Source organism: Myotis yumanensis, unplaced genomic scaffold (assembly GCF_028538775.1).
Source record: "Myotis yumanensis isolate MYYU_CA2020_CCGP unplaced genomic scaffold, mMyoYum1.0.hap1 SCAF_1, whole genome shotgun sequence".
In the NCBI taxonomy this organism is placed as follows: domain Eukaryota; kingdom Metazoa; phylum Chordata; class Mammalia; order Chiroptera; family Vespertilionidae; genus Myotis; species Myotis yumanensis.
Genome location: NW_027223752.1, coordinates 98,725,889 through 98,741,239, shown reverse-complemented (window position 1 = coordinate 98,741,239; position 15,351 = coordinate 98,725,889). Strand labels below are relative to the sequence as shown.

Genomic DNA, 15,351 nt, shown 5'->3' with positions numbered 1-15,351 from the left:
CCCTCGGGAATTGGATCTGGGAGTAGATAAGACTTGCTAGCCACCCTACCCTGTTCAGGGGTTAACTTCAGGATGGTGTGAAGGGGAGTTGCCCTGGAGTAGGCAGTCTAGATAGCAGGAAGCTGAATCCCAAGGGGATGCCAGGAAAAGGAATCTGCCTTTTCTCATTTGCATTAGGATCCAACCCCAAAAGCCCCGCCTTCCGTTTCTTTCCAACCAGTCAGCAGCATGGACATGCAACTATATGCTGCTTATTCCCACTGATTTCAGCAGCATCAGCTCCTTCATAAATCAAGTTCTTCCTGGTAAGACGTCCTTCTTAGTCTTCAGCACAAACTGGCTCCCAGACTCTCTCTTCCAGACCACCTGGGACCTGCCCTGATTTCTGTTTTCTTGTCTTGGCCTGCCGGGTGCACAGGCTGCACCACCTTGGCCAAGACCTTCACACACACACACACACACAGTAATCAGATGCCTTCTGTGCCCCGTGTTCTCATCCTTACTCATTCATCCCTGCTCTCAGTGCTTAGGATGCAAACTAGGCCATTTCCCCTCCTTCCTCGTCGTCTTGTTTCCTCCCTTTTAAATCTGTCTAATCCGGAGGCATCCTCCCCGCTCTGGTCTAGCAGATCCATGCTCCTGCTTCCCAGGTGCAATCCAGGTCAATCCAGTAACCCCTCTCCCTGGGGCAGCTGAAGCATGCGGGTGTCAAAGTTGGCCTGCTCCCTAGGAGCAAGTGCCCAAGCAGCATCCTGCAAGCTTTTTGTTTGTAATTAAAGGTCTATTTTAAGGTCAAAATTGGGTGGAAAGCCACGCATGCTCAGTTAACTATGTCCAGATGTAAGACTTAACAGAGATCGAAGTCTCTTTGCAAAGATGCCTGGGACCACCCTCTTTCCATGGGATCTGACCTTCCATAGGGACCCCCGCGGGGAAGACCGAGTCCGCGTGCTTGATTTAATTAATAATTTATTTTAATTCACTTCATCCGTCACGGTCACACTGACACCTAGGCAGGCGGTGGCTCTGGGTCCTCGCCCGGACCCGAAGCGAGCTGTGGGGTTGGGTCGCTGCAGGCCTGCTCCCGGGGAAAGGAGGGGCGGGACATGTGGGCGGGGCCTCCTGAGGGGCGGGGCCTGCGCCAGGGCAGGGGCGGGGCCTGAGCCGGGGCAGGCCCTGGAAATTCCCCGGCGGAGACTGGAGGCCCGCGCGGCCGGCTGTCAGCTGAGCGCCGCTTGGCGGAGTCGGAAAGGTTCCCGACCGCTCGAGGCTCCCCGAGTCCCCGCCGCCGTCCCCGGGCCGCGTCTGCATCCCGTCCGGAGTCCTCCCCCAGCGGGCGCGATGCCCAGGAAGCCGTGAGGAGTGAGGCGAGAGCGCGGGCGCCGGTGAGCCGGGCAGGGGGTCAGGGGCTGGGCGGGGCGGCGACTCCTCCTCTGCCCAGGAAGCTCTTCCCGCAGCCCCTTCCCTGCCGCCCTGAGCCAGCAGGGGTGTGGGTGGAGAGGGGGTGGGGTGCCCCTCGGATGGGCAGGTTTCCAGGTCCTGGCGGAGCCTGGCCTGGTGGGAAAGGGCAGCGGGGCGGCAGTCCCCAGCGCCCTTCCCCCCTTTTACTGGCCTGGCGAACTGCGGGTGACAGTCTGCGGGTCAGGAGGGTGTTGCAGCGGTTCTCAACCTGTGGGTCGTGACCCCTTTGGCGGTCGAACGACCCTTTCACAGGGGTCGCCTAAGACCATCCTGCATATCAGATATTTACTTTACGATTCATAACAGTAGCAACATTACAGTTATGGAGTAGCAACGAAAATAATTTTATGGTTGGGTCACAACATGAGGAACTGTATTTAAAGAGCCAGAAGGTTGAGAACCACTGTTTAGAGGTTGACTCCCTCAGGTTGGGAATGATTAAACAGCCAGTTCCTCATTAGAAGGGAAGTGGTTAAGGGTACACCTTTGGAAGACGTAAATGCTAAAATGTACCCTGGCTTTTGGAGATGGCCGGGAACACTAAAGAACAGGTGACCTCTCCCTAAGGTGGGGGGTACTGAACAGCTGGAAGGAATCTTCATAAACCGCAAATCTTCACACACACACGCAGAGAGAGAGAGAGAATATTTGATGAGACAGGAATTGGTTTTACTGTCTTAGTGTGTAAGCTGGAGGCAGTAAACATCTCTAAGAGAAAGTGAAACCCAGATCTGGGTTTGCTACCTCCACCAGGAAAACGGTTGTATGAAATGTATGCCACGAGCTGTTTAAAAGTGAAATGGACACCCAAACTGGAGGACAGTAAGGTGGTGTTAGGGCATCAAAAGCCTCAGGTCTGAGCAAGTGGCGCTTAGGAGAGCCACCTTGCTCTTTGCTGGGGGCCCTGGCTGACCCCCAGGATGTGCCCAGTTTGTAGTGGACTGGGGAGATCCAGGGCAGAGGCCAAGGTCAGAGTCTGCCCTGGAATGGACTAGGCAAGTGAAGTTTAAATGTAGCCCATAGAGAAAGGACAACCATTAGAGTCTTTGGGGGTGGTCGATCTGTTTTCCTACAGGGCCAGTTTAGCTATTCTTTATGTATTGTGAATAACTTTATAAAAGTAGTATCTTTTTTTTTTTTGTAATTGACCTCAGATTGCATTTTATGCTATGGAATTCAACGAAGCCCTCCAAAAAACAAACTTTATTCTTGAAAGGAATTTGTCACTATTATCTTCCCATGGAAATAAGTAGAACTAGCACATGGGTACTCTCTTCTCTGCTTTTCTCTGAATTTTATAGAGACTTGGACTGTTCGTTATATTCTTTGGAATCTATAGAATAGTAAATCCAAAGAAAAGGAAAATAAATTAAACTTTGTTTTTTTAAAATAAAATCTATAAAATCTATATCAAATGGAAAGAAAAAACATTTTATTATAAGTTTTCATTGTTTTCACTTTGATATATGTATGAAGATTGAATAATAGAATATGTGTTATGAAATGACATCCAGGTACCTTTGTAGTGATATAAAAAAAAAACAGCACTAATTTTCAAAGTAAGTTTTTAAAAAGTTGAGTTTAAAAATCAGGAAATGAGTGCCATAGAACTGTAGAAAAACTCGTAATACTAGAATGCCCGGTTGTCATCTACACAGCAGGAAGTGTTTTACTGGTGTTAGAGTTAGACTTTAAAATACCTTGTTAAACTGTATTTTCATTTCATTTCAACAAACATTTACTGAGAGCCTGCTGTGTGCCAGTCTCTAGGAAGAATAAAATAGAGATCTTAGCTTAAGTTTGACGGAGAGATGGACTAGCATCTTTGCTTTGCAGAAAAGGGCCAAAGAGATGGAACACACAAAGTGCTATTGGGTGCTCAGAGGAAAGAACAGTTGCTTTCACGTAGGACATCTCTTTGAGCTGAATATTGAACTGTCCAGTGGGTGTTTGCCAGGGCAAAAGGGGGCCAGCATTTCAGGCAGAGGGCAGAACAGATACAAGGGTACAGAAGCAAAAGAGTACAAGGAATTGTCCCTGAAAGGCTGTATTTATCTTGCTCAGGGGCTGGAATTCTGTCTTGTATGGGAAGGGTTTTAAGCAGTCAGCTGAGCTCGTACTAGAAAAGAAACTACGGAGGAAATGAGGCTGAGATGAAAAGAGACGAGAGTCAGACCTTGTAGGAGGCTATGAAAATTCATTCAGCAATTATTTGTTGAATCCCCAAATATGTCAAGTTGTGTTCTAGGTGTGGTGGACACAGCAGTGGACAAAATAGGTAAAAATCCCGTACTCTTTGGAGTGCAATGTTGTTGTAGTCCAGACATCTCTAAGAGAAAGTGAAACCCAGATCTGGGTTTGCTACCTCCACCAGGAAAACGGTTGTATGAAGCTGGTGGGATGGAGAGAAGGTGGAAGTGATAGCACTAATATATTAGACTTGGGGGGAGAGGGAATGGAAAGAATCAATCATAACTCCTAGGTTCCTGCCTGGGACGATAAGGTAAAATCTATTTCCATTTTCTGTATGTTAGCAAACTACAAAATCAGAATACCATTTCTGTCACAAAAGGTGAGGCTTTTCTTACCCTCTTAGTAGGATACGCAGTTTTTCTTTTTCCAGGATGGTGATGGGTTTAGTTGATGTGATCTTGGAATCTTACTCAGCCTCCTTGTGAACCCAAACCAGAATTTGCCCATAGCCAGCTATGGTCTCCAATCAACAAATACATTTTCACTCTTTAAACCTAATTTATCCTCTTGATGACAGACTCATAGAGAAGAGACTGGGGGTGGAGGGGGTAAGCACAAAAGAAAAAAAAAGAGAGAAAACTCATGGATATGGATAACAGTGTGGTGATTTCCGCAAGGTGGGAGGGGAGGTATAGAGGGAAGTGGAGGAGGGTATAGGGGGATAAATGGTGATGGACGGAGACTTGACTTGGGGTAGTGAACACACAGTACAGTGTACAGATGGTGTGTTGTGAAATTGTGCACCTGAAATCTATGTAATTTAGTTAACCATTGTCACCCCAATAAATTCAATAAAAAGGAAAAAACTAATTTATTCACTTGGAGATTGAACCTATGAATACTTAATCAGCAAATCTGGAGAATCAGCCACACCAGGGTTTGGGCCTGTGCTTATTCTGTATATGCCTGTTGGTCTAATGTCCAGTGGGTGGAAGTCAATATAAAGCAGATTTCAAAATGACTTTCTGACAATTAGAGTTATCCTGTAATATAATGAGCAGTTGCCTGCTAAGGTCATTGCTTATATTTTCTATCATTGAAATCATTCAAGCCTGGTCAAGACATTCTTGCACTGAATAAAGGAGTTGGACTGGATCATTTTTAAGGCCAACTCAGGAATGAGATTTAAGCTCATGCCTACAAAGTCAAGTCATTGCTATAATGACTTGACTTCTGGAATTAAGAACGATAAAAACATATAATCAGGAATTCAAATAGCAGATCTAGGAATTAAATCTAGGAGATTTTGCTTTGGATCTTATACCTTCCAGCTAGTTCTCATTCTTTCTCATTGGCAAAATCTTGACAAATCCTGTGCTAAATTAATTCACCTCTTTGTAGTTAAATATCACCTTTGCTTACAAATGACACGTTTCAGATCCAGATTAGTTGGTTTTTTATGAAAAATTCTGTTATTAGATAGAACCTTGGAATAAATGGCTTAGTTCAAATTTTCATAACCTTTGAAGATGTGAGCAAGGATTTCTAATGTATCTCTATGTTTGCTTAATTGAAAGTAGCTCAAGGTAATGTTAAAAACAGAGAATTCAGTGTCCTCTACCAATAGACAGTTCCCATATGCACTGCACTGTGATAACTCCTAATGAGGCCCTCCAAATATTCTAAAGCCATAAGTGCCCTTTGAGTCACCAAAACTGATTAAATTGCTTTTAGTAAAAATTTGGTAATAATTTACATGCTTATAATTTTGGTTTTTACATGCTTATGTTCAGCATATGTACTAACTTTTCATTTACTATGACATTTGCATTTCCAAATAAATTTTCCTAACAATGCCGGGTAATGAAAAGTTTAACTAGGACAGGCATATATATTACTAGAGGCCCAGTGCATGAATTTCGTGCACTGGTAGAGTCCCTAGCAGCTGCCGGCTGCCAGCCGAGTATTCCCTCCCTTCCCCCAGTTGCCTGCCACCGTTGCCACCACCACCACCACAACCACCAACACCACTGGCAGCCAGGGCCTCCCTCCCTTCCCCTGGCTGGCCCCGCCCCCTGGTTGAACTCCCGGACAAGTCCCGAGGGAACAATTTGCATACTATGCTTTTATTATATAGGATTAGTGAGAGGGGGTATCACAGCCATGAAAGTGTTAGGGTGTGCTGAATGGTGTGGGTTGAACTGTGATCTTGCTAGATGCTTAAGAATACTTTCTGAGCTGAAACCAACTGTAATGATTATCATTTGCTAGACAAGTTGATAAACCATAGCAAGAGGCTAGGTGACTTCTAAAGGTCACACATCTGGTTAGTGGCACCTGGTATATTTACTGCTGTCTCCTTAGTATAACCCTGTCTTTTTTCCTGGTGTCCTTATAAAATCTGGGCAACCTGAAAAAGTGAGAAGTATCTGTTTAACAACTAGAACCACTTTAACTGTATTATGGTTATGTCTGAAAGCTTGGTAGAGGTACAAAGGCAAGGAAAGGAGGAAAATATCTGCCCAATTTTCAAAGGAAAATCTCTCTTTTTCCCCCCTCCTTCTCTTGCCTCCTTTCCCCTGTCTTTCCTCCCCTCCCCTCCCCCCCTCCCCTCCCCTCTCTTCTCCTCTCCTCTCTTTTTTTTCCTCTTAACCCTCTCTTGGAAAAAACATTAAGAAGAAATGTGTGCATATAATACAATGAAATCAAACCCATCTACAGATACCTGCTTAGACACTTTAAAAATATATTTTCTTTATTGCCCTGACTGGTGTGGCTCAGTTGGTTGAGCATCATCCCATGCACTGAAAGGTCGCCAGTCCATTCTCAGTCAGGGCACATGCCCAGGTTGCAGGTTCGTCCTGGGTCAGGATGCATATAGGATGTTTCTCTCTCACATCAATGTTTCTCTCTATCTGTCTCCCTCTCCCTTCCTCTCTCTCTAACAAATATCAGTAAAAACATTTAAAATATTTTTATTGATTTTTAGAGAGAGAGGAAGGGAAAGGAGATAAATAACTATCTATGTGAGGGAAACATCAATTGGCTGCCTCCTGCATGACCCCTGCCGGGGATCAGGCTTGCTACCCAGGCATGTGCCCTGACCAGGAATCAAACCAGCAACCTTTTGGCGCACAGGACAATGCCCAACCTACTGAGCAACCTGGTCAAGGCAGTAAAAGCCTATTTTTATGAAATGTTAGCACCAACATCATTCTGTGCAAAAGTGAATTTTATAGAAAGCCAGAAAAACTGGTGTTACTCAAATTATTTTTATCCAAATTATTTCATGCAAAATAATGTAGATTATTTTATTTGGGAAAACAAAAGCAGTCCATCTAGTCACCTGATGCTGAGAGAGCACACTTCAGCATTATTCCTCTTTTCTAAATGAATTAGGATGTGTAAATCGTAGATGCCTTCAAAAGGCTTACAGTTGAGTATGTTTTATTAGTGTTTTTTACCTCCTGAAATTGCCATCCTAATTAAGGAATTCCATGAGACTGCCTTTCTTTGTGCTACCTGCCTTAGGGAGAAGTCACGAAGGTGACAGTGTCGTGGGGCCTGCTGTCCCATCAATAGTAGCACCATCTCTGATTACCTACAAGTTCCTTCAGACCAAAGGCAGGTCGCCAGCCTCTCAGATCCAGGGGACCTCCAGAGAGCCCAGGTATCACCTCCTATTGGATTGGGAAGAAGCACCGCCCTGCAGTCGGTGTGTAGCTACATTTTATTACATGGACACAGAGAGAGTGCTCGTGGATGTTATGATATAGTGACAGAGCAGATAGTGCATGTCTTTCTCCTCAGCTTCCAGTGACTGATTCACTGACTCTGCAGTTCTTCGTGAAAAGGCTTATTATCATCTTCATAAAGTGTGAAAAAAGAAAATGTTTGCCTAGCCTGGCCAGTGTGGCTCAGTGGTTGAGTGCTAACCCATGAACCAGAAGGTCAGGTCACGGTTCAATTCCCAGTCAGGGCACATGCCCGGGTTGCAGACTTGATCCCCAGTGTGGGGTGTGCTTGAGGCAGCCAATCAATGATTCTTTCTCATCATTGATGTTTCTATCTCCCTCTCCCTTCTTCTCTCGGAAATCAATAAAAATATATATTTTTTAAAAATGTTTTCCTATAACATGTAGCCAGTCATTAGAAGAGATTTCTGTTTGCCCAGGTGGTAGGCCATACAGAAGTAAAGTTAGAATACACTTTCTCTTATTTATATCCACTTTGACCCCTCTACAAAATAAAGTGATATTCAGACATTCTCAGAATATGCAATAATTAGGCAGGATTTTCTAGTCTTTTTAATGGGCTTTGCAAAATTATCGAATACTGAAGCCTAAATATTCAGTCATTCCTTTATCATATTACAGGTCTGGGTTTGGAATCACCATTTGTATTTGGTTGCGCCTCTTGTTAAGTGACCTTGGGTGAGCTATGACACCTCAGTGAACCCAGCTTCTTCCCCTGTAAAAGAGATGTATGTTGAGTTTCAATGAGGATTAGAAACTGACATGTGGTACAGTAATTAAGCATCCAAAATATGTTAGTTCCCCTTTCTTCTTAGCCTAAAATATGAAGATTATGAGAAACTTTATTGAGATATAATTCACCCAAAATATGGAGATCTGAGTTTAAAGATTTGCATGGGAAAATCAATTTAATGATACTTTGCACATGTATACAAATATATATATGGAAACCCTCTTGAATGACTTGTGTTAGGATACCTGATCATCATGATATGCCCTCTCTTCCTCCTCCACATTCCAGCTCCTCACTCCACCCCTCTGCACACCCATAAACACAGACATACACATGCACACACATACACACTGAAGCTAGGATCTACCTTTTTTGTTTAAAAGGTAGAATCATAAATGTTCAATTATATTTGGAGAGAAAGTAGGCAACTCTTGGGGTATTTATTAGCAATTGCTAATGGATTTGGGGGACTCTTGGGGACCCCTTGCAGAGGGGGGACAGCTATTTTTCAGTTTGTAACTTTTTCATAGGAACTGCTGCCATGTCCTACCAACCACTTAACTGCCTGACTGAAAAGGGGGACAGCCCCAATGAAGCCACAGGAAATGGACCCCCCAATCTGCCTCACCCAAACCTGAACATGTTTACTCCAGAGGAGCTGCTGCAGCAAATGAAAGAACTCCTGACTGAGAACCATCAGCTGAAAGGTAAGCAGCACCTGGCACCTGACCCCTGTGTTTCTCCATTCATCCCAGGCCTTCCCGAACCTAATCCCTTTGTAATAAGGCCTGTAGGTGAACTCCCTATTCTCTGTCTGAGTCCCTGGGGGCAGGAAGAGTACAGCATTTAGCTTTTAGTGAGGCTAACACGGTTTTCATTATTTACCTTTGGGTACAGGTCAGAATAAAAAGTTTGTTTTTTTTTTTATCTCAGGGAAATGGCATAAAGACATTTAGCCCAATTAAAAGGAAAAAGAAAGAAAGGCTGCTATTATTTCAGTTGGTCCTAAATACTGCCTTGTTAAGAGGAAGGATTCTAATATTAAGCCATGGCTTTTGGCAGGTCCAGTGTTCGAATTTAAGAGTCACAGATGTTTGTCCGTCTAGTTAGTTATTCACAGGTACTTGTGCTATATGGAGGCACCCAGGTCAATCTTACTTTATTGAGACTTTGGAGACGTTAGACCTGCTAGTCCTGTCTGGAAGCAAAAACCACTCATCTTGCCACAGTCCTTCTTCTGACTAACCCTTGGGCCCAGACCCAGCATGGCATCGTTCAATTCAGAGCCTCAGGTTGAAGTGGCTTGAGGGGCGGTTTGATTCGTTAAGTCCAGTTTGTGTGACCCCCTTGTTGTGTGACCCCTTACTCTGAACCCCATACAGAAGCCATGAAGCTAAATAACCAAGCAATGAAAGGGCGATTTCAGGAGCTCTCAGCCTGGACAGAGAAACAGAAGGAGGAACGCCATTTTTTTGAGATCCAGAGCAAAGAAGCCAAAGAGCGTCTAATGGCTGTGAGTCATGAAAATGAAAAATTAAAGGAAGAACTTGGAAAACTAAAAGGGAAAACAGAAAGGTCATTAGAGGTGAGCAGACAAATTAGTTGGGATTTTATTTTATTAATATTTGTAGTGGAATCTTATTTGTCTAGACTTCTAGATCAAACCCTTTTATGGTTTAGATTAGATGGGTGTTTTGCATTATCTTGAAAGAAATGTTCTTGCTGAGAAGATTGGTTGTGATTTTAAGGGTCATGAATAATCTCTTGTTGGGAGAAAGAAATTTGTAAAGCTTTGACCATAATGATTTTAATCAGAAGAATGTTGAGGTTATAAATCACTATTTTGTACTCATTATAGACAGAGCAGAAGGACCTCTGCTTAGAACCGTGCAAGTGTTAGTTTTTGATGTATATCTTTGATATAAAATTACATTTTTAAAATTTACTGTCCTAACCAGTTTGGCTCAGTGGATAGAGCGTAGGACTGCGGTCCAAAGGGTCCCAGGTTTGATTCCGGTCAAGGGCTCGTACCTCGGTTGCAGGCTCCTCCCCAGCCCTGGCCAGGGCGCATGCAGGCAGCAACCAATTGATGTTTCTCTCACATTGATATTTCTCTCACATTGATATACTCATGGGTCTTTCCCTCTCTTTTCCACTCTCTCTAAAAATCAATGGAAAAATACCTTCAGGTGAGTATACATACATACATAAATAAATAATAAAATAAAATTTATTATAACTCAGAATTTTTACTTATTGACCTTGTCCTTTCTCTCAGTCTAAAATAGATTTTTTGCTTTAAGTTTTATATTTACTTCTGAAAAATGGTTTGACAAATGTCGTGTTGTGATATGAGATTATATAAGGTTGCCATGTTTTCATTGACCCAAAGAATCTAGGAATGTGCTCACAACCAAGACTGGGTGTCAAAGATGATAGTGAAAAAAACAAATCAGAATACATATGAAGCCTCTGCCCATACGCTAACGCTCACTGCGTAATATTTGTTTTGGTGGATATCTACTGTCCAAACCTACAACTTAATAACCCTTTGGAAGATGCAGGAGCCCTGGGTTAATTGAAGGAGATGTAATCCTGGATATCAGTGATTTTTCTTGAGACTTTACTTTGAACTTTGTTGATCTGTAATTTCTTAGATGAGTAAAGAATACAGACAAATACAATGGAAAGAAAATAATGAAAAAGGGATGATATTGAATAATCTAATGAATGAAAAGTTTTTTAGAACAAGATCATAGTTTATATCAATGACCTACTCATCAACTCATGCTCATGGGATAATGAAAACATTCAGCTTTAATACATTTATATTTGTATTGGAAATGTTTCACTGTTGACAGGGTTTATCACCTCTGATGCTTCAATGTGTCTTACAGTTCCAAGAGCATTAAGTCACTTTTCTTGGGGAAATCTCTCATTCTCCAAATATTTTTGAGGTACAGGACTCTGAAGAAATGATCACCTGGAATACATGAGTAATTTTCTGTTCTCTGGAATGAAATACCTTACAGATATATCCCTTGCCTTTTGGGATGTGACCTAACAGTTGGCTTCAGCCATTGGTGCCTATCACATTGAAACCAAAAAGGAAGCTTCCAGAAGCAGTTTGTCTACCTCAGGTAGTCTGCCTGTAGGTTTTGGAAGAAGTTGAGATCAGAAGCTAAAGCCCTAGACAGCTTCTTTCAATCCAGATGATAAGTGAGCTACAAGCAGGACTCAGAAGTGAGTCCTTGAGACCAAGGACTTGGAAGTTTGGGACAAAGCGACACTTAAAGCTCTTCAAGACTCTTGGTCATCAGCTTTCTCCCCCAACTGTGCCTCCCAGGCCCACACCTGTCTCCTTGCCTCTTCCTTAATTTTTGTTTCATGGGTCATTTGAGATGATTTTTTAAATTTAGGCGCTCATGGAGACCAAGATGGCGGCGTAGGTAAACACCGGAGACCGCTGCCGCAAACAACCATTTCAAAAATACAACTAAAAGACTGAACGGACATCACCCAGAACCACAGGAAGGCTGGCTGAAGAGAGACTCTACAACTAGAAGGAAAGAGAACAGCAAATTGAGGCTCAGAGGCGGCGCAGTGTGGAAAATACAAAGGTACCGAGGTGCGCGCGCAAAGCGGGCTGGTGGCTGAGGGCGCGGTTGTCGTTCTCTGTCGGGAGTGAGTCTCAGACTCTGGGCTCCAGATCCGGGCGAGTCTCTAGGGACCCAGACTCAAACAGGAGAAGCGGGATTATCCGGCATCAGTTGGAACCTGAGGGCAGCTTTCTCTCCGAGGTTTGCAGTGGCTGCCGGGGTTCTGAGAAGCAGAGCCTCTGGGAACGGGACTGAGAGTGGCCATAACTGCTCCCTCCGCCCGCCCTGTGGATCCCGCCCCGCCCAAACCCTGCGCACAGCCATTTGCCGATCGCCTCAGGCAAAGGCTGGATTAGCGCCTCCCCAGAAGGAAGACGTTTTCCATACAGCTGATTCCTATAGCCAGTCGGCCTGGGGGTCAAAGCCCTCTAGTGTTAACTACAACAATTAAGGCTTGGCTAGAACAAGACTGCGCACAGAGACCACAAGGGGGTGCACCAAGAAAGCATAAAAGATGCGGAGACAAAAAAACATGACAGAAATGGAGGATATGGAGCTAAGAATCGCAATTTTGAGGGCTTGCCATAAATTTGTGCAGAGCCTCACGAAAACTAATGAGACCCTCGATGCTACGATAAAGAAATTAGAAAGTAAGCATACACGGACTGAAATAAAGAATATTATACCCAATAGCAGACCAGAGGAGTACAATAATCAAACCAAAGATTCGACAAAAAACACCCAATTGGAAAAGCAAAATGAAAAAAGAATCCGAAAGTGTGAAGATAGTGTAAGGAGCCTGTGGGACAGCTTTAAGCGGTCTAATATCAGAGTCATTGGAGTGCCAGAAGATGAGAGACAGCAAGATATTGAAAACCTATTTCAAGAAATAATGGCAGAAAACTTCCCCCACCTGGAGAAAGAAATGGACTTACAGGTCCAAGAAGCGCAGAGAACCCCAAACAAAAGGAATCCAAAGAGGACCACACCAAGACACATCATCATTAAAATGCCAAGAGCAAAAGACAAAGAGAAAATCTTAAAAGCAGCAAGAGAAAGAGGCTCAATTACCTACAAGGGAATACCCATACGACTGTCAGCTGATTTCTCAACAGAAACTTTGCAGGCCAGAAGGGAATGGCAAGAAATATTCAAAGTGCTGAATACCAAGAACCTACAACCAAGATTACTTTATCCAGCAAAGCTATCATTCAGAATTGAAGGTCAGATAAAGAGCTTCACAGATAAGGAAAAGCTAAAGAAGTTCATCACCGCCAAACCAGTATTATATGAAATGCTGAAAGGTATCCTTTAAGAAGAGGAAGAAGAAGAAAAAGGTAAAGATACAAATTATGAACAACAAACATGCATCTATCAACAAATGAATCTAAGAATCAAGTGAATAAATAACCTGATGTACAGAATGAACTGGTGATTATAATAGAATCAGGGACATAGAAAGGGAATAGACTGACTATTCTTGGGGGGAAAAGGGGTGTGGGAGATGCGGGAAGTGACTGGACAAAAATCATGCACCTATGGATGAACACAGTGGGTGGGGAGTGAGGGTGGAGGGTGGGGTGGGAGCTGGAAGGAGGGGAGTTATGGGGGGAAAAAAAGAGGAACAAATGTAATAATCTGAACAATAAAGATTTAATTTAAAAAAATAAATAAATAAATAAATAAATAAATTTAGGCGCTCATCTTCCTGACTTAGTAAAGGTTTTAAGGCAGTGGTTCTCAGCCTTCTGGCCCTTTAAATGCAGTTCCTCATGTTGTGACCCAACCATAAAATTATTTTCGTTGCTACTTCATAACTGTAATGTTGCTACTGTTATGAATCGTAATGTAAATATCTGATATGAAGGATGGTCTTAGGCGACCCCTGTGAAAGGGTCGTTCAACCGCCAAAGGGGTCTCGACCCACAGGTTGAGAACCGCTGTTTTAAGGCCTTGGACTTCTCTCATTCATGCTGACCCATCTTTGCCACTGTTTCTACAGGAAATGGCCCCCAACCATCAGGGCTTCTCATGCCTCTGTGCCACTCCAGGCCAGGGAGTTGGAATTTCCTTTAGAGAGCTGCCTTCTGATCCTCAGGGTGAAGCTGAGGCATTAATGGTCTGTCCGATTTCACTGAATTACTATACATTAGTTTTTCTAAGGAGTACTTTTTAACTCTTAATTGCAGATTACTAGGCAAAGGTCATTAGATAGACTTTTCTTCTTGGATTATAAAATGGCATAACAACCTGCACACATTGCCAGGACAGTAGGATAGAGACATTACACAAATACACAGAAAGACCGGAAGCTGCTGTGTCCCACAAGGTCAACAGTAAGTGCTCAAAAATAATGACAGTGTAACAAATAGTGGAGTGGGGGTTGAGATTTGGGAAAATAAACCATAAGAGTTCTATTCCACGAAGGCAGGGAAAAGACTCCCAGTGTTAAAATGGAGAGGAACTTAAAGTGTTATCCTACATTCTTTTACATGTATGTTTCCACAGTGTTTATGGACAAATAAATAGATCCATAATTTCCCAAGGATAATTAAGAGATGCTCACAAGTGGCAAAAAGACAATTAACCTGACAGTCCGAGATTCTAGTGTCATGACCTCATATCACTGGTCTGCTAATTAACCTGACAGTCCGAGATTCTAGTGTCATGACCTCAGACACTTGTTTAAAACTCTCTTCCCAGGAACATACTTTCATAAGGAGACAGAAAATTCAAATAAAGCTCTAAAGGCTTCTTTAAAATAATAAAATAAAACTTTCTTACCTTTCTGCCAAGGTAGTGTTTTTGTTTTGTTTTTCGTTAATCCTCACCTGAGGATATTTTTCCATTGATTTTTAGAGAGAGTGGAAGGGAAGAGGAGAGACAGAGAGAGGAACATCGATGTGAGAGAGACACAGCAATTGGTTGCTTTAAAGGGCACGCACCCTGACCAGAATCAAACCTACGACCCTTCAGTTTGAGGACCAATGCTTTATCCACTGAGCCAAACCGGCTAGGGCTATGCCAAGGTAGTTTTTAAAAGTCCATTCTATCAAATGTCCCCCAAGAGGTCAGGTAGATAAATGTAAAGATTCCTATGTGGCATAGTCTTGCCCTCACCTGCTTACTTCCTAATTCCAGGCTGAGCAGTGTCTTTCCTTATATGTTTTCATTCTTTTACATGTATGTTTCCACAGTGTGAGTCATTACTGAGAGATAGCATAAGCTTGGAGCCTTTCTTTGTCCACCTGACTTTGTTTCACAATGAGTTGCTTTTCTCTAAGGCTTGTGGTAGATTCCTGGCAAGAGACTGCTGCAAATGAAGAAGAGCATGATCTTGATGGTGGAGGGGCACTTCCCTGCTATACTTTTTAATATTTCATAAACAAGCTGGTTTATGATCCAGGCACATGCCCTTCTGACACTTATTGGTTCCACTGCTAGCCTTTGGACCTGTTTGCCACTCCTTAGGAAATCTGTCACAGAGGGTAAATGTGTTTGTGTGTAGGGGTCAATTCTCTAATGTGTTGCGTCATCTGATAATCACAAGTGCATGCATTTCTGGTGGTGCCAAGAGCAGTGAAGGTTTCCTGAGGAGGAAATCCGAGAG

At 43.2% G+C, this 15,351-nt stretch overlaps 1 protein-coding gene across 3 annotated transcripts in view; it reads left to right on the top strand.

The window, feature by feature from the left end:
* Window positions 1-1,212: 1,212 nt before the first annotated feature.
* The window catches only part of OPTN (optineurin), a 54,501-nt gene continuing 40,362 nt past the window's right edge, over window positions 1,213-15,351 (top strand). For all 3 annotated transcript variants that reach the window (XM_070428376.1, XM_070428372.1, XM_070428380.1), the window contains exons 1-3: window positions 1,213-1,385; window positions 8,673-8,849; window positions 9,525-9,727. In XM_070428376.1, coding sequence (XP_070284477.1) covers window positions 8,684-8,849; window positions 9,525-9,727 — 369 coding nt within the window. In that variant the 5' untranslated portion in view covers window positions 1,213-1,385; window positions 8,673-8,683. The remainder of the gene's footprint in view (window positions 1,386-8,672; window positions 8,850-9,524; window positions 9,728-15,351) is intronic.